Source organism: Puccinia triticina, chromosome 14A (genome assembly GCF_026914185.1).
Source record: "Puccinia triticina chromosome 14A, complete sequence".
Taxonomy (NCBI): domain Eukaryota; kingdom Fungi; phylum Basidiomycota; class Pucciniomycetes; order Pucciniales; family Pucciniaceae; genus Puccinia; species Puccinia triticina.
Window position 1 is genome coordinate 4,995,191 of NC_070571.1, and position 19,059 is coordinate 5,014,249.

Sequence of the window (19,059 nt, forward strand, 5' to 3'; positions counted from 1 at the left end):
TCCAGCTCAATGAAACGAGCTGATCCTTGATGCCCCTTCATCGAAAGCGGGGGAAACAGCTATCCGCCGACCCAAACCGGCCACCTTTTCCCTGGCGGAAAACGATTACCATGTGTCGCGCTCTCTCCCTGAAGGAAAGCTGAAGGTAGCTTAGAGGACGCGTGGTTTGATTTCGGCGTTCCTGCATCCTAGACTGGAACAAGACTTCCACCGTCGAAGCAGGTTTGACGCGTGATTGGAATATTACGAGGCACCCAAAGGAGCCTACCCCTCTAGTGGTGGCGCTTAGAGCTGGACGCGCCTGTCTCCCATGGCACAGCAGACGCGCTTTAGAGGAAGAGGGTTCGCGTTGCATCAAGCAACTGTTGCCCGGCTCTGCGGGACCAGTGCCAGACATCGGAGCTAGCCCGATAAGTCTGCCCGAAGTAATCCGAGCAGTCTGCTCGCCGGTCCAACAGGTCTGCTCGCTAGTCCAAGCAGTCTGCTCGCCAGCTGCTCGCCGGTCCGAATAATCTACTTGCCAGTTCGAGCAATGTGGCTGTCAGGAGCCAGGAGATTTCCCTGCTCTTCGCCAGCCTAAATGATTGTGCATTGCTGTCCCTTCTGTCTTCTGACCAAACCATGTCTTCTCGTGGGTATATTAAGACGGGAATACATTAAATATGTGACAGGGATAGCGGAGCCAGCCTCTCGAATGAGAAGTGGGGTCTCCGTACTGTAGATCAAAACTTTGCAGGTTGGAAGGTGGACGTGGATTTTGTATCTTCTAAGTTGACCATCACATCTTCGTGGGGCTTGGGAAGCTCTAACGGGATCGGTTTGTTGTTGGACTTTTGTTCGGCTCGGGTGGTGTATAATGTGTTCTGGATCGAAAAGGTCAGGATACTGTGCAGAAACGACGGCACAATCCAGCTCATTAGTTCGTGCAGAAATTGGACTATGTTGGCGTTTTCCCTCTCTTGGAAACTAACATGGTTCCTATGATGACTGAAGGTCCATGGATCGCCTACGGAAGAACAAGATGATTGGCGTCAATCGCACCATAAGATGCACCCGTGAAGTGAGCTTACAATTTCGTCTATCAGAATCCAAGTCGGGTCGGCATAGTAGGCAGTACCCTGGATGCCGATGTACTTCAGGTTTGTTGGCATATTAGTATTCAGGAATCTCTTTGATCGCAAGCAAAGCACTTACCAAGTATATCACTGGCGGTAGGTGCAACAGCTCTTCAAGATGAATCAAGTATGCTTGGTTGATTAGCCGCTTTCTCACCTGGAGCAAGGGATTGCTGCGGTCAGAAACTGCAGTCCCTCCTGAGGTTGTGCCTTTCATCACAGAAGTACCTGTGAGGCACTGCTGACGGAGGCTTCGTAGGAGGATTATTGAAGTCGGGATATAAAGCTTCAAGAAATTTATTGTTAGCTTCTACGCGTTGTTCATTTTTTTGAGGGTTCTAAGGGGACATGAGCATCTTACAACGGCTATTACACAATGCTGCCCCGCATAGAGGAGAATCATGAACTTGATATTGTCAATCACATGTTTCTACGCAAGGACGCAGCGGAAGATCAGTTCAAAATATGCTTGAAGGCTGGGACACTTCCAGGTACTCGACCTTACACTTCTAGCATGGAAGCCTTCCGTAGGTTTCAAAAGTTGAAGCAACTGTAACGAGCTATATGTATCGGCCCGCCAAGTTCGTGCACCTTTGTAAAGGGCTTCAACAACTTGGTCGCTGGTGTCTTCGACCTCTCTTAGAAAGATGGAGGTTGCAACAGAGATCCACAAAATAATCGCTTGCGGTTTGATGAGTGGGCAGATAGATTATAAGTGGCTGTTTTTCCTCATTTTTGTTGTTGGTAGAAGCAAATCTACACACCACCAGGAACAGCCACAACAGCGACAAGTAAGCCGTTGAGCACAAATCGTTTGAGACCCGAAAGCTTGATCGAGGCTCCAGTTCGCGCCCGTGCTCCTAGAGAGGTGAGGTTCATCACTGATTCGATGCCTAAAATCCACAGAAAGACTTCGCGTATTCCATTTGTATAAGTAAGCACATCAGCTCGGCTGTTTTCAATTTCTGCGCTTGCAGATTGACAGGCAGAAGGCTAGGAGTCTTACACCTGCCAGCCAGAATTCCATGATCAGTCCAGATGATGGGTTGATAAAAATGTGTGGCTCAAGCAAATGTATAACACTACTCACCACGAAACAGCCGCCGAAAAAATGAACTTCCCAGTATGGAGAAACATCTTGTTCGAGAACCTCAAGTGACCGTTTTGAACCAGATCCTGCGTAACTAGATCGGAAAAAGCGCCTTCTCATGAAAAGTCAAGGAAGAGGAAACGCGGGCGAAAAGGCAGGTGACTTCGATATCAGCAAGATTACTAATGAGTTACAGGCAAGTTGAGACGCAACTTACACACAGAATAAAGGAGCATCAACAGCACGACTTCATTGAGCAGTTCCACATGAAACAAGCCAACTGTTGCGATATTAAACCAAAAGTCCCCTCAAAATCAATGGATTATGTGGATTGAAGGATGTTGCGAATTTGTTTGATGTGAATGACGACTAACGTTTGTTGTACCTGAAAAAACGCAACTTATTACCTCTGCTGCGTAGCCAAAGAACAGCGATGGCTTGGCAAATTACACTTAATCCAACAAAGTCGATTAGTCCATGAATCAGTCAGACAGCGCGTCAGACAACACCCGATAGTGAGCAAGGTCAGGCTAGCGCTGGCTTTAAAAAGAAAAAAAACACTGACATGATGAACTGGAAGCATATGATTCGACGGATGATGCGTCCCACTAGAACTGGACGACCCCCCTGATAAGAGAAGAACGTCAACTCGGCGCATGTCGGGTTTGGAGGTCGTCGGTACTGACCCTGCCCAATTCTTTGACGCGTTCAGCCGTTGCCGCGTAGGGGTTGACGGATGGTGGTATGCTGTAAATAAACTCGAGCATGTCTATGGCAGGGTCCCTCATGGTTATGGGAGATGAGATTGATCCAGGGATCAGAAAGGCAGAGTCAAGATTTCAGAGACAGCCAACTCTCGAATAATGCCTTCCGGTTGCTTATAAATATGTGGAGAATGCGGTCTATTTAATATTTAACTATGCGGCTATTTGTTGGTTCGCCAGCAGTTTTGCACTCCACCAAGTCCCTCGGGCTCTCGGCACTAAAGGTGGTCACGGAATTGGTGATCTGTGCGCTAGGGTGCACAGGCCATCGAGGAAGCAAGGCTGGATGTGCCCAAGGAAATATTACATTGGGGCGGTGTGGCCTGGCGCGTGAGAACTTGAAGATATCTTACGAAAAAGGTTAAGGGGATATGTGTGGGTCCATCAAACAGTTGAGGCACGTGTCGCTCAGAAGGAGGGAGTGGCATTGCCAGGCATTCCCCAGGCGTTTACCAGGCATTGCCGGGCAAATGAGATTATATTTCAGCCAATATATATCTATATATTGATTTCGAAAGAATGAACGAGGGCCCAGAATGAGCAAGGGCACAGGATGTGTGATTTATTTACAAATGATAACAATCTGTGCTACTTAAATAGTCCAAATCATTCAAGGTGTTTTTGAGGGTGAGGACTTCCTACAAACAGATGAGCTTAAAGCATAATTCCAAGGACGTTTCGAGGCGTGCGAATTTGGCCTTGATTTGGCCTCTCGCTTTCATTGTCATCTGGCTCGTCCGCTCTCCATTCATGTCCGAAGTGGAATTGGGCTTGATACTCGGTGAAAAGGCGGTTCCCCTCTGGCAGGGAGCCGCATTTGATCTTGATGCCGGCATGTGCGCTATAAGCGACCAGATCGACGATTTCGGCCGGCCTGAATCTTCCCTTGCCGACTTGCTTGACTTGCACCAATAAGGATTTCAAGTCGATCCAAGTCGGAGATTCGTGCTTGATTAACGCTTTGATATTTTCAGGCCCGATTTGATAATTGGCAACAAGATGGATCGTGGTGATGTTGGAAGATTCTCGGAATAAATTGATAAATTCGGTCGAATAGGGGGTGTAGACCGATAGATTCTTGAGCTTCGGTAGACGAAAGACGTATTTAAGCTCGGAGTCGGTCAGTTTGGTCCAGGGATCGTCGCCCATGATGCTAAGAGGTACATCACAGAGCGAGAGAGAAACCAGACTGTCTTGGAAAAGGCTGCAAAACCTGTGCAAAGCGCGAAATGAAAGCTGCGTGTTTCTGTGTAAAGTGATTCCTTCGAGCGCGCCTTTCCACTCCATCTTACTCCAGCCCCAATCAAAGGAATCTACCATGGAGAAGTCGATAAATCTGAGTGACGATAGCGAGGCCAGATGGACGGCCAACGGCGGCAGAACCGGCTGAACGGAATTCGGACACTCGCAGAAGTCGCAGGTGGGAAAGGAGGCAGCAATCCTATCGAGACGAATATGGACTAGATGGACCATGTTTCTGATCAAATCGACCAAATACTCCTCTTTGAAGCTTTCTTCCTCGGTGTGATTGACGAAATGAATGTACGTCAGGTTGGTAAGTTGAGCGATCGGATGCAACGCCGTGGGTGCTGGGTTGAACAGATCGAACTCGTCCAAATGATGCTCAAGGACAACTTTGAGCTCGGTCAAATTGGCACAAAGTTTCAAGATCTCGCCGAATCGGCCTTTTTCGAATCCGTCGGTGATGAGGCCTAGTGGCTTCGCATTGGCCGCAGCCTGACGACGGGAACTGTCCCGGACCGAGAATTCTAGTTTGACAGTCAGAGACCGGACCTTGCTGGCTTGATGTGGGAGAATGTCATTGATGAGTAACTTGAACGTTTTGTTTTTGGCGTTCTTCAAGTCGAGCATCTAAAAGCGAGACATGGGTAGAAAAGCAGGAAAAAATCAGCAACCAAATTCACAAAACGTGTTGGGGACTTTGATGAGGCATGCGACTGGCAAACGCTCGGCACGGGCGCAGGATTGGAGATAGCTATGGTAGAAAGTGCAGAGAATGACAGCCAACGCACTTTCCAATTCGACGGGCTGCACAGCTCATAAAACGTTCGATCTACCAGTGCAAGCTTTAAGAAGCGGGCGGAGGGAGAAATGTGCTTCTCCATTAGACGTTCAAGACATTCAATGATTCGTAATTTGATCTCGGTCGGGAGGTCAGACAGCGAGCGCTTGCCTGCTTGCGAGTCTACTTGCGATGGAGGATCCATACTAGATAATAAATACTGTTGCAATCTCTTGGTTAAATATTGACTACTCGATAAGGGCCAAGATTGTTGATGATGGCACTGCAGATTGTGCTCGGGTCGATTGGTTTCAACGTCTATGTGAGGTGACGAGAAACTCGATGGAGGAACACGAGGGACAGTCTTATCCAAAAAGCACTTCCGTGGGTGATTTGAAGAGTTGCGGATAGGGTATATATGGTGTTTGTTTGCACCGTTTAGGAGCCTAACTATGAAGCCATCTGGATATGTATCTTCAGGCCAGCCTTTTTTGTGGTCTACGGGCAGATATTTTACTGTAGCTGAAAATATGATTGCGCACTTCTTTTTAGTTGCGACACCATCCATCTCTTGCTAAGTTCAACGATCTATCTAGGGAAAAGAGCCGCAACCCCAAATAGCAAAAACACCTCATTCAGAGCTCTTCTATCTGTTCAACATCTGAATTCCTTTGCCCATTGGCACGTATAATTCCTCAGTTTATCCGTGTGTGATTTATGCTGGAAGGCCACTGGTACCTTCACTTTCGGAGGGCATACTGAAGAGCCTTCGCGCCCCACCCCCCACTGAGTAGTCCAGGAGAGTCCAGTGTACCACTCGTCGGCCTAAACAAAGTTTTGTCTCCATGCCGCCTAGTTCCGTAAGCTAACTTCAGTAAGTCCCTGCGGTTTAGGCAACCAACAAGCTTTGTTCGCTCAAGAAGAGGAAGGAAAGAAGATCATGAGACAGAAGGACGAGGGCTACTATTTTGGGGTTGAGCCTTGAGGCCAGGCTCGTCCGCCATAAATGCTTGGAAGGTGAATATTTCAATTACAGGTGATAAATATAGAGACCTAAGGAGAAGGCCAATCAAATGTTCCGTGGATCCTACTAGCTACAAATTTATTCCGGATAAACACACACAAATACACCAACGCAACAAATACGAATAACGGTTAAAAACGAGGGAGAAAAAATGTTGCACTCAAGCAGTACTAGGGTGACGGTCCATAGAGGTAGGATAAGTATATGTTGCGTAGGTCTTGTTCGGCGAGGTACAGATCCGTGTCTTGCGTTACCGAAGTGGGGACTTGGAATGGGTGTACTAAAACAAAATCAAACGGGACATCACGAAGTCGAAGAAGAAATAAAAATGATATGCGATAGTAGTGTGTTGAGGAATGTGAACTTGAGTACGTGGGTGTGTCCGAGTCAACATGCGTTACATGTGGGACTTTTTTTGAAGGAGAACGACCAATGCTTGGGATGATAACTTATTTCTATTATGATGACGGTTAACATGATTAGGTATGTATTAAGAGGAAAAATTACGGGTGACGCTTAGATGGGGATTGTTTGAGTGACTTGAGTGTTCTCGAGTGCGATTACAGACAGCTTAGATTTTACATTTTTCACGGGGCTGGAGGTGATAGAAGATTTGGACGACAGGTCGTCATTAGAGTCCAGCGAGCCTGCGTCGAGTGGGGAAGGATGGTTGGTTTGGGTGACGACTTGACTCTTCTCGAGCGAGATCTTGGGAGGCTTTGGGTTGCTCTTCACGGAAGTAGTATCAGTCGGAGATTTCTGGGAGCGCGCACTGGAGGTTGTGTGAGAGTCAGCCGCGTCAGGCGAGGGCGAGGCGGATTGGGTGTCTTGACTAGAGGTAATCAAGTTTTTTGAGGATGGCTGCTTGGAGGGCTGGCTTGAGAATGACGACGGTGATTGATGATGGGTCGGACTCGAACTGCTTGCTTGCTCATTGGTGTTGGCGCTTGCGACGGTCTTCCTGGACGGCGCAGGCGACTGCGGGCGGGTCGGTTGGCGATCTGAAGAAGTGGGAGCTGGCTCTGGTGATGGCCCCATGCTCTCTTCCTCGGCGATGGCAGAGGGGCGGCTGACCAGGTTCCGTGTGGAACGGTCCGAGTTTACCGAGGCGCTGTCAGACCAGAAATGCGAGTTGGGGTCATGCAGCACCCGACTGGGCAAGCCCAAATTCTCCCAGACACTTGCAATCGACGAGCGCCACGAGCTCGGCCGGGCGTGAGGCTTCATTTCTTGCGAGTGTGCCTTTTGAATACGCTCTGCCTTATTGATCCTCGAGTCCAACGGCAAAGAAGCCGGTCGACTTGGCCGGTTTATCCCCCGTCGGGAAAATGGATTCGAAATCCCTGGTCCCGCTTTGGATTGTGACTTCGGGGGCACGTGCTTCAGGGGCTTGTGACTTGATGATGTACTTCTCGAAGGGGGGTCACTGCTTCCCTTCTCATTCTTCTCCATCACGGACAAGCTATCGCTCGGCTTAACCCGTCTACTCTGCCGTCTCCGCCACAGTAGTAGACCAATGATTAGTGTGACGAAGAAGGCTGTAAGAGCCCCAAGGGCTATGACTGCTCCGCGGGATGGCGGCGGGACGGCCGGTTCGGTCGAGTGCTTTGAGGCCTGTCCTGGGACTGCCTGAACTGTAACTGAGATATTGTGGGGCTCATCTGCGTGCGAGTTTGTCGAGTTATCAGAGGGGGACAATTGAGAGGAAAGTGTGGCATTGGCTTGCATTGACGAGGGCGGGAGCATGACAGGCGCTGAAATTGAGTTGGAAGCGCCATGATTGGCTGGAGGGGTCACGGGTGATGGAACATACGGCTCTGCTTGAACAGCAGGCCCTGAAAAGTTTTGGCTGGTAGAGGGACTTTGAGACGATAAGGCGCTGGGAGGCTGAGAGGAAGGGGGCGGTCCCAGGCTTGCGGGAGAAGGCGAGGCTTCCAGGCTTGCGGAATCTTTTTCGGGCATAGTTACGAAGGGTTGGATTGTGTATTCCGGTGAAGTGGTCGAGCTGGTCTGAGACGATAGCTCCGTCGAAGTGTCGGCAGAAGTGTTGAATGGTAAAGCTTCAACCTGTTCCATGGACGTCGCTGAACTAGCAAGGCCTGCTTATCTCACTCATGGTCACTAGGTTTCAGAGGGGGAAAAACGAGTTGGTCAGAAGGTTCGTCCTAGCTTCCTTGACGCCCTGGCCGGTTTAAGCTGATAGGTGAATTTTTAGAAACGGGATGGAAGAGGGCAGTAAGTGTCACTGGGAGTGATGGGATTTAAAATCAAGCTGGGGTTGCCTAATTGCTGGAGTGATGTATTGCAATTGGGAGCCGAAACATGCCAAGCAAGCTGAAGTTTGGGCTGTCTTGACAGAAACTGCGGCTACTTGACGGAGCTTCCCGGTTAAAAGCTGCGCGAAGTGGAAGATGTAGACGCAGGTGGTCCAGAAGGGTTCACTTACATGTGCGGTTCGAGACTGGAAGGGTAGCAGGATTGAAATCGGGAGTGATGAAGTTGAAGTCAAGTGCTTTTTGGGGAAGGGCAATTGGTTTGTGACCTCAGCTTTGTGGCGGAAAGGGTTCAGATAATTTTGATATGAGGTAGCGAGTCGAAGTAGCACGGGTGCCGCAGGAATAATAGAGCTCCCAAAGAAAAGGACACGTCGGGGGATTTGATTCCGGAAACTAATCAGCAAGGGGCCAGAGGACAGAGAATCAAATGTCAACTTTGACTGGATGAGTGAGTGAGGGAAAAGGAACATATTAGTCATAAGGCATGGATGTCAAGGAGATTGACAGAAATGAAATGGCGAGGTGACCTAGCCACCGAAGAAGTTTATGATGTACTCACCGAATGCGATGATGTTGCTGGATTAGCAACCTTGCAGAGAAGGGGATCTCGGTTGTATGGCGAGTGAGTTTATTGAAGTCGGGGAGAGAGACAAGATAAAGAGTATGTATGTCTCTTGTTCAGAGCGAGGTTGCGGTGGTTGGAGGATGCAGGAAGACCCATTGGCGCGCAAACAGGACATTTTATTATCAACTAGGACTGAACAATCACGACTTTCGCGTGCTAGTTGGTGACTCAGTTGGACTGCCCGTTTGTGTTTATGTATGTACTGGACACATGATCCCACCTTCGGCCGGCCGGTCTCAATCCCAGTCCCGGCCCGGCCGGTTGAACTGAAACGAAGACGGGAGTGACCACACAAGGCAAATGTCCGGGAGATTGTCCCTTGACAAGCGCTGCGTGAATGCTCCCAGATGGGTGAGCTGGGATTCATACTCAGTTCGACTGTCCCAGTAGGCATTCAGACCGTGTTCAACTCCGAACCCATAGCAAAGTGCGCAGAGGACTTCGTTTAGTTCAGTTCAACGCTCAAATCAGGGGTGTAATGGGAGTGGGGGTGCCACGCTCAAGGCACACAAGAAACTTGCTCCGGTTCCAAAAAAGCACACGATCCCAGCCGAAATAGGCTGAAATCCATGTGACAATTTGTAGTACACATACTGCTTGCATCCACTCTCAAATATGTCGGCCGTATTGGACTGATATCGGCGCAAGCGTCCGCCGCAACGAGTCGTGCATGGGCAACTTTGAATCCCTCTAATAGAGGGATTCAAAGTTGCCCATGCACGACTTGCATGCACTTTTGCAAGTTGGTGTTCAAGGCTTTTGAACACCAAATTCCAAAAAAAAACATTCAAGCAGGCTTAGGGGGTGTAGGACAGTGTGGCTTGCATGCACTTTTGCAACTCGGTGTTCAAGAATGAACTTGAACACCAACTTGCAAAAGTGCATGCAAGTCGCATCTGATCAACTTTGAAACCCCCTATTACATCGGCCAGGTTGGACATCATATTGCCGATGTCCGATTGGAAAAGAGGCCCGGGCGGTGTAATATCGCCGGACATCCCACCAACGCAGTCCTGTTGCGATGTTGTGTTGACTGAGGCCCCAATTATAAACAAATATTCGAGTTTTATTTTGAAACTATTCGAAAAGAAATTTGAAACAAAAATGAAATCAATATGAAAGATTTTTGATTTCAAAAATCTCTTGAAAAAACTTCAAACAACAGGGTGCACATATAAACAATTGTGCATCCCTGAGCAAGTAGCCTGCCGGAGTGGGCAGGCAGGGGCGAGATGTCTGACACGGGCAAGCTGGTTAGAATACAGCTTGCCTGTTCAGCCTTGGCTGTCTGAACCAAAAAAGAACCCGCACACCTCGCCACACCTTGCCAGGCCAACACGCACGCGCGGCCGGCTCCATGGACGTTTGGATCATCTGCGGCAAGATTGTAGCCGTATTGACAAGCGTTTTGTCCCGTGGTCCCGCCGCCAAGGGCAGGATCATATTGCCCCTGGTGGTCCCGGGCTTCCTGGAGGTGTTTGTAAGGGTAGGCCATCTTTTTTTTTTCTCAGTGAGTGCAATCGTGCAATCTGGTATATTGGTACTGCAGCAGCAGTTTTTTTCATGTGCCAGCCGACCCCCGCCCGGCAAACTCCGCCAACCCAATACAGCCATTAAATGGGGGGCTGAGGCACCAGTGGCCTGGCAATCATACAGGCATACTGCCTGTTCAAAATTTTGAGATTCTGGAATCTCAAACACCCCTCCCGGGTGTGTTTGAACAGTTTTGGGATTATTTTGAAATGAAAAGAACTCAAAACAAAGTTGGTTTTGATTTCAAAACGATTTCAAAATAATCTCAAAATTGTGTTTATAATTGGGGCCTGAGTTGTTGATGGTGCATTCTTCTTGCTCGAGGCTGTCAAAAGCTGTCGAAGTTGGTCATCCGTCATATGTATGTAGTATTGAGTAACAAGGCGGCGACACTGAAGGCATGCGCAAGAGTTCTACATGCGGACGCAAAACTCCAAAGTATCTCCGAAAGTATTTCAGAGAGCCTCCAAAGTACCCGCCAGCAGCAGCGGATGGTCGGCACTTGGTCAAAATATCTGACAAAGTTCCTCCAAAGTAAGATTTCAATGGAACTTTGAATGTCCTTTGGAGATCCTTTGGAGGAAAACCTTCCTCTGAAGACTCTCCAAAGGACATTCAAAGATCCTTTGGCAGGCCTTTGGAAAAACTTCAAAGAATTGCTACTTCAAAGCCCCTTTGAATGGTGACTTCAAAGAGGCTTTGAAAGCATTTGAACTGGCCTTTGAAGGCACTTGGAAGATTCTTCAAAGGCGATTCAAAGTGTGCATCCTGTCAGGCTCCCCAGATTGGCCCCCAAATCGGGCTCATCTGATTGGGCTCCTCTGATTGGGCTCCTCTGATTGGGCTCCCCCAATTGGGCTTGATTGGACAGAATGCTCCGGGATTGGGCGGGCCCGTGGGCCTGCCCCTCACAATTGCTTGGGATATCTTGCTGTGTGTATTTCTTGTTTGGCTAATATATGGCTGTACATACATGTAGAGAGAGGAGAGACAGAAGGGGGGGAGAGAGAAAGAAGCAGGAAAGAGAAAGAAGGGGGAAAGGGATAGGTTTTTAGTTGGAAGGTAATACAACTTCTGGGGGGGTGTGTTTTGAGCAATGGAGGCCACGCACTCCATGATTTGTTCTTTGGAAGGGGGCTCTTGGTTCTTGGCCGGTTTGTCGTCAACATTGCGGACGGTCTTCTTACTGTCCCAGAGTTGTTGGTCGAGCTCAAAGATGAGCTTAGAGTACGCCACGCCGTATGCGGGCAACTTCTTCCTGATTCTGACTAGGTCCTTGTCGATATCATCCCAGAAGGATATTTGCTTCTGGTTCAATTGTCAACGTTGGGTGTTTTGGTTATGGTTGGCCATGAAGCGCAGGTAGCACAAGCAGATCTTAGCGCCGGGGGGAACCTTCTTATGAATTAATTCCTTGTTTGCCTTTTTGAAATCAGGGTGGAATGTCGAGTAAATGTGCACAATGAGGGAATAGAGGTTGGGTACCTTGGAGGGTGCCCCCCCGTGAGACCAACCTTGATGAGCAGAGCCAGGGTGGTTTTTTCTTGCTTGACGTACTTGGTAACAAGAGCTTTCAATTTGGGGCCATTGTGCCCCAAAGGCGGTAAGTGCGCGGTGTGGAATTCTGCCGATGCACTCTTGATTGCACCCTGTTGAGAGATAGGTGAGAAAATGTACTGCTCCACCTAAGATATACTGAGAGAGAGACTTACAATGGTTTTAGAGACTGGGGTCTCATTGACACACAACCAAGTTGCGGCGCGGCTGCCGTAAGATCAAAGGTCCTCATCAAGTAACACTCGTTGGACGGTCTCGCAGAGATGGCTCTTAAGAGGTTGCTGAACTCAAAGGGGGAAGCGGTTTTGTCAGGAATAGTGATTGAGCCAACGGATGTTGAGCGCGGATTGAGGTCATTATGGAGGGCCAATAGGAGTATGGCCATGTTGCGGGCTTCTGGCGTCATCTGAGAAATTGAGACTCTTAAACAATTACCTGACCCGAGTAAGAAGGTTGATCACTCACCTGAAATAGGGGCTGGGCCCGTTCCATCAGCTCTAGACTGAGGGAAAAGGTGCCCTCAATGGCTTCTAGGGCCACCTGCATCTCCTCAAGGTCTTTGGGCAAAAGGGCCGCAGACCCTCCGGCACTCGATTGCAAGGATCGACTCAGTTGCCTCGAGTTGGCGCTGCTTGGGGACCACGCTTGATGGGGTTCGGGTGGTAACAGATTCATGGCGTAAGGGGACGCCGGCGCGCCAGTTTGGGCCACTGTGGGCGTGCGTTGGGGTCCTGCCTTGCTTGGTCGGTTGTGCACGTCTGGGGGGTTGGAACCTGACAGGCTTTCAGCTGAAGGGGAGGGGGTTGGAGATGAGATGGGGGAAGGAGTGAGTGAGTGGAAGAATACTCACCAGGAGGATGATTGGGCCCTCTGAGGGCAAGGGAGTTGTTTCCGACGGAGGAGGCGGGGTTGCTTCCAAATGGGGGGGCTGCTGGGGTGTTTCTAAGGGGGCTGGCATGAGTCAGATCCACACCTTGGTGTCCGGAGAGGTTGTTACCGGGGATGAGGTGTGGGTCATGTCCGGGGGTTAAGCTGTAGTCATGATGGGTGCCCAAAGGGTCGTAATTACCCTGAAACTCGTCCCAGGATTGCTGCCCACCAAGGGGCTGCGACACTGGTGTTGCCTGCAACATTGAAAGCGGTTGTGCCATTGAGTTGGGCTGCGCCAAAGCGTTTGGGTGGGCCATTGGATTTGGTTGCACCATTGGGTTTGGTTGTGGCGCCATTGGATTTGGTTGCGCCATCGGATTTGGTTGCGCCATTGGATTTGGTTGCACCATTGGATTTGGTTGCGCCATTGGATTTGGTTGCACCATTGGATTTGGTTGCGCCATTGGGAAGTCTAGTGTGGGCAAGGGTGAGGGCTGGTAGTCACAGGAGATACTGTAGAACACATGGTGTTGGTGCCGTGGAGTCCAAGGGGTTTTGAGGAGTCCGATTGAGTTTGAGTTGCCGGTGATGGGTCCCCTGGTGACGTGGCAGTGTTTGGACTCCTTGAGTCCAATGGAGTCGGGGTTTCATGGCGGCGCTGCGCTGCGGACTGCGCGGCTAAGAGGGGCGGAACGTGCATCAACTCAAGTCCAGGGGCTTCCCTTTCTTATAAAAGCAAGCTCTGTCTGAATTATGATAAAATAAAATTTTCAAAGCACACTTTCATAAAATAAAGGCACACAAAGCACATTTCCATAAAATAAAGGCACACAAAGCCCACTTTCATAAAATAAAGGCACTCATTCCTCCCATTTCCCCAAATAAATACCATATATCATTTCCCCCATTTCCGCTATTAAATTTGCATATAAGTAAAGCTTGCTTGGGAATATCCTAGTTCTGTTTTTTTCCATGCTACCACAAAGTCCCTGGGGTTGGCCCACAGCCCCCCCCAAACATTCACACTGGTAAGCAGGGTTGGGTCTGATTGCACCAATTGGGTGAACTTGCTGAAATTTTCTGGTTTATGATCAGGTTTGGAGCATCACATGTATCCTGATGGTACATACAGATACAGATGAATTATGTGTAAATCAAAATGGGCCAAGGAGGAAAATATTCCATTACATATTAAAGCCTCCACACATATAAGAAATTTCAATGAAGTACAGGCTTTCCATAATCAGATGGCACATTCTTCACAAATTTCACAAAAACCTGCCTCATCAATACCACACAATTGGACCCAGGACCCCCCTGAGCTGCATGTTGACATTGTTCCAGATGTTCTGCCTCCACCACTTCCTGAGGGCTCTCCACCTGGCCATTCCCAAAGGGTGGAGGTGGATATGGATAATTCAGTTGGTTTTGGTTTTGGATCTGATGCAAGGCATGAAGTTGTTTGTGGACCCCAAGAAATGGAACGCTGGTTCAACAATGCATTGGCGGCTGGATTGATGGATGAAGAGGTTTTATTCCCTAGTCAAGATGCACCTCTCCCTGATCATCAATTTTCAGAAGCATGCAAAAATTCCTCTTGGTTCCCTTTCAGATTCAAGGAGGTAAGCTGTCTATTTCACAGCTATGTCTCATCATCATCAATAGATTCAATAGATAATGGCTGATTTTTTGCTTGGCATGGCCATATATATCAATACATTTCACCAGTATGCAGTCTCTGCTCTCATGCTTGGGCACCTTCATAATTGATTGTCACAGACAATGTACAATCAGATACATATCATATTGACTGTGTGTGGCATAGAAATCCCACACTGGGATTGTCAGGGCGGGTCTCTATTGTGGCCGTGCCCTGAATATTAACCTTAGATATGTTCTAACGTTTTCAGCTGATCTCAGCTGTCACGACGTCTGTCGGAGCTCGACTTAGCCGCAGCGCAAGGAGGAAAGCCGCGCCTCCGTCTGGAGGGGCTGGTTGAGTGTATACAACCGAAGTCCTAGGGACTTGTGGAATGGGTCCTGTCTAGGACAGGGAAGAGAGAAAAAGGGAAAAGCCCAACTTACCTAGTAGAAACGGGGAGTCGGGTCAAGCGCGCAGAGAATGAGAATAAGAAAGGTGGATCAGGAAATAACCCCAATCGTTGTTTTTGGCGTAATTGGTTGAATACAACAATAATGTTGGGTGTGGTAGCTGATCTGGGGATCTTCTTGGTAGGAAGGTTCCCCAGTACTTATACCCCAGGTGTGCTGGGCTGACTTGTGGGCCAATGCCCACCGGTATATCTACAATCTATCCACCTGGGAATCTGCTTAGAGGATCCCAGGCAATGTTTGCTTGCTCACTTGAGGCCGGTGCCCAAGCCCTTCGTCATCAAGGTGCTTACTTTGGCAGCTTTTGTGCTCTTACTTGTCTGCGGGCCGTCAGCGCTTGCGACGGTCTGTGGTTTGTTGACGTCTGCTTTGTCTGGACTAGTAGGCGGCTGACAGGGATAGCATCAAGAGAAACCGGGAATTGATTAGGAAAGCGTTAGATGTTCAATTAAAACAGCATGTGTCAGTATTCAATAACACCTGCTATTATCTGAGTCTGAGGGATATTATTGGACATGTGGGCCTCTTTTGATTTATGACTGTTGATGAGTTCTGAAATAGTGACCTAGTGCTGAACTGCCTTGTCTCATCTTCCAGGAATTGGCAAATCCAATAGTACACCCACATTTACAATTCTACCCGCATGACACCAATGGTAAGAACATCAGAGCATTGTACCAAAGTGCAAAATGGCGTGAACACCTCCCCCGACAACACCGTGTGCAGATGGCTGCAGTAGGCAACCAACACTACTATATTTTTGAGCCCATCACTTTGATTGGATCACCAGATAGTTACATTTTGGTGCCAATATTTTTCTACCAGAAGGTCACTGAGGTAGAAAATGATTTATACACAAAGTGTATTAGGCCCAAATTCACTCATCCAGATGAAGAAGGAAAATTCCATTTGACACACTATTGCCAAGAAATTTATGGCGCGGAGAATATCCACAATGCAAACATTTCTGAAATTTTGGGACTGTTTGGGTGTGTAACAAAAAAGCTATACAGTTAGCAGTAATTTTCCTACTAAGCCTGCTGCGCACCCCTTATATCTCATTTTATAATGACACACTATTGCTAGGAATTTTAGGGAATTAATTTGAAGCATATTTCTCTGTGATCTCAAAATTTTGTGCCTTTGGTGTGTGTAACAAAAAAGTTATACATATATGCAAAATAATAAATGCAAGACCTATTTGGGCTACAGGAAAGCTGGTGAAAATTCTGAAAATTATCAGGTCATGAATTTGCACATGTACCATGATAATGTGAAATTTTTGGGGCTACTGGGGCACAGGAAGCGATATTACAGGTCCCGGCCGCGTTAAAATATGATTTTTTCATGTCAATTTTCTCTAGGCTCAAGGAGACCCCTAAATGACTTGATTATTTTTTAGGGGGATCATAAAAGCTCATTCTATTGATTCATCAAAAAATATCTCAAGAAATGCAAGCTGTTTTTTTGGGGGAATGCACAGTGCGCGAAGAGCCGTGGCAAAAGCGCGCACTGCGGGCGGGACGTCGAGACGACGACCCCCACAGTGCGCAAAGAGTTTCTTGCAGTGCGCAAAGTAAGTCCGTAAAATTATGCAAACCAACGTTGAACACCATAAATGTCAGGCAGATGGTCAAATAAAACCAAAGATTCACATGCTGCTACACCTCCCTCAATCAATCAGGCGATTTGGACCACCAATTCTTTTTGCCACAGAGAAATTTGAGAGTTACAATGGCATAGTCCGCACTGCGTCTATTCATTCCAACAGACAAGCTCTCAGTCATGATCTGGCTCTGAGTCTCACATTCAGCAATTATCATATAGAGAGGCTCTTATTCTCTGGTGCCTATATTTATGATTGTCAAACAGGAGAATACTTCCAAGCATCATTGGAAATTACAAACATATTCGCACAGAATGAACATATTCAACACTCTTTTGGTTACAACTCAAAATCAGTTAACCCCATGATTTCATACCGCTACTTACACAATCCCAAAGTGAATCCATATGATGAAGAACAAATCCCATCCGCACTGAGGTTAAACTTCCCAAACAGTAGAATCAGCCAAGTTTCTTCAATCAAACTTAATTCAAAGGAAACCATTTACAAGGGAATGTTTTATTTGGTGAGCAAAGATGCAAAACACTCATAAAATGCTACCACTGATAACCAGTAATAACAACACTATCCATTTTATGTGGCTAATAGGAGCAAGGTTCCCAAAATAGCCATGTGATAGCGTGTGTTCAATCAGTTTGGGTGGTAACTCCAGGGAATCGATTCTATTTGCGTCGAGTGGAATGCACACGTGGGCAGATAAATCATCATACAAAAATGTGGACACTGGCCAAAAGTTCCACATCAACCATTTTACCTGTCCCTGTAAGTCCCTCTGATATAAAAAACACATGAGGATCCACTGAAAATGATCAAGAAGTTCAAGAGAAAGCTGATTCCTGACAATTACGAACAGATGGTCAAGTGTTGTCTCAATGTACAGCATAACTGCTTTGATGGAGGCTGCAATATGTTTGAAGGCGCAGTGCCAGTCAACAAGCGACAGGAGGGAACATCTGTGTGTCATCACATCCAACACACAAACTATAACAGTTATCTGCTGAATTCCTTTGCACATCATGAGGGTCAGATCCACCGCCATGAATCTTCTTTGCAACCACAATAAATTCCTGAATCACTCATGATGAACGCATTTCATGAGGGACTCCAGAAGTGGCGCGGTGAAGATGAGCCTGATGGTCTCAGTGATTAAAATGTCTTTGTTTATTTGAATGGATGTTCCTCTACTATGTAGCACAATTTATACCTTGTTGCTCCTGAATTTTTCACCCCATCCATTTCATAAAAGGGACCCCAACCATTTCATCAAAAGGATGTAGCTGTTCACTACATACATTTCATTAATGGGTGTAGCATGTTTTATGTCAATCATTATTTATGAAGCTAGCTTGGGAATTTCTCTCCATCATTGTTGTTCAAGCAAGTCTGCATGCTTGTTGAGTTATGTGCAGTATAGCCCAATTGAACTTATTTTTTTTGGTTGACTTCATTATTTTTCTTCAGATGTAATTTGGATAAGTATTCTTCAGAGGGAAATTGTATAAGCATGATATTCCCATCAGAGTAAATCACAAGAAAACAATAAATAAGACACAGAGATTGCATCAGCTTGCAGGAGATTGCAGGTCAAACCAAGAGAGAGCAGGATTGGTAGGGGCATGAGCTTATGGGACAAAATGGGACCAAAGAGGAATTGCAGGGGGTGGGTCACAGCCTCACAGGGGTAACAGGACATTTTAAACAAACAAGTGAGCAGTGGGGGAGGTGGCGGTTGCGGGAGGGAACACATCAGGTCTGGTTGAGTCATTTCATGGCCTCGGGGACGCCATCTGTGAGCAAAACCGCAGGCCCGTAGCGCGTCCCAAGGTTGCAGAGGGTCTTGAAGATAGACCAGTGGTAGAGCAAGTGCTTCTCAATCGCAGCTCAAGTCACCTTGTCCCCGGCCTTGATGTGGCACAATTTGAGATACTGGTCCATTGACAGGTCACGTGGTGAGGTTGGAGGGGTTGGGGTTGCAGGTTCAGGTTGACTGTTGGTCTTCACTCGCTTTGGTGTTGGGGGAGATTGAGTCAAATGAGCCGACAAACCGGAAGAAGCTAGTTGATCAACCCTTGACAACCGCTCCTCCTTTGGCAAGTGGGCGTTGTTGTCACCAAAGTCGCCGGAGAAGAACTGGTTTGTCTGTTTGACGAACGTCTCCAAGAAAGATTTCTGTTTCACAGCTCGCCAAGGGGGGGGGGGGGGGGGGGGTTGGGGTTGTCTTCTTGCGACACAACATTGTCTTCTTGCGCGGTGTCTTGTTGGGGGCCAATAGGCTGCGACCCGTTGCAGGACTCCTTGCAAGCCTATTGGGTCAAATAGTGTGGTCAATATGTGTTCTTGTCAGCAAGGAGGGAAGAAAAAACTACCCGCTTACCGTTGGGTGGGTGCTCTCCTGCTGAGACAACATCGGAGGCTTTGTTGGCGGAGGGGAGCTGGTGGGGGA

The 19,059-nt window shown here is 47.9% G+C and overlaps 3 protein-coding genes across 3 annotated transcripts; all 3 read right to left on the bottom strand.

Annotated features, from left to right (window-relative positions):
* Positions 1-722: 722 nt before the first annotated feature.
* PtA15_14A454 (uncharacterized protein) lies at positions 723-2,993 on the bottom strand (the record flags this gene model as incomplete). The annotated part of the gene is made up of 12 exons (XM_053163172.1): positions 723-885; positions 972-1,006; positions 1,071-1,133; positions 1,195-1,401; positions 1,477-1,545; positions 1,621-1,796; positions 1,880-2,067; positions 2,206-2,317; positions 2,423-2,485; positions 2,580-2,656; positions 2,771-2,832; positions 2,892-2,993. The coding sequence occupies 12 exons, from the start codon at positions 2,991-2,993 to the stop codon at positions 723-725; spliced, it is 1,317 nt and encodes a 438-aa protein (XP_053027125.1).
* A 630-nt stretch (positions 2,994-3,623) lies between these two features.
* PtA15_14A455 (uncharacterized protein) lies at positions 3,624-5,197 on the bottom strand (the record flags this gene model as incomplete). The annotated part of the gene is made up of 2 exons (XM_053163173.1): positions 3,624-4,841; positions 5,003-5,197. 2 exons carry the CDS (start codon positions 5,195-5,197, stop codon positions 3,624-3,626), a joined length of 1,413 nt encoding a protein of 470 aa, XP_053027126.1.
* A 1,335-nt stretch (positions 5,198-6,532) lies between these two features.
* Positions 6,533-8,092, bottom strand: PtA15_14A456 (uncharacterized protein; the record flags this gene model as incomplete). The annotated part of the gene is made up of 1 exon (XM_053163174.1): positions 6,533-8,092. One exon carries the CDS (start codon positions 8,090-8,092, stop codon positions 6,533-6,535), a length of 1,560 nt encoding a protein of 519 aa, XP_053027127.1.
* Positions 8,093-19,059: the final 10,967 nt, after the last annotated feature.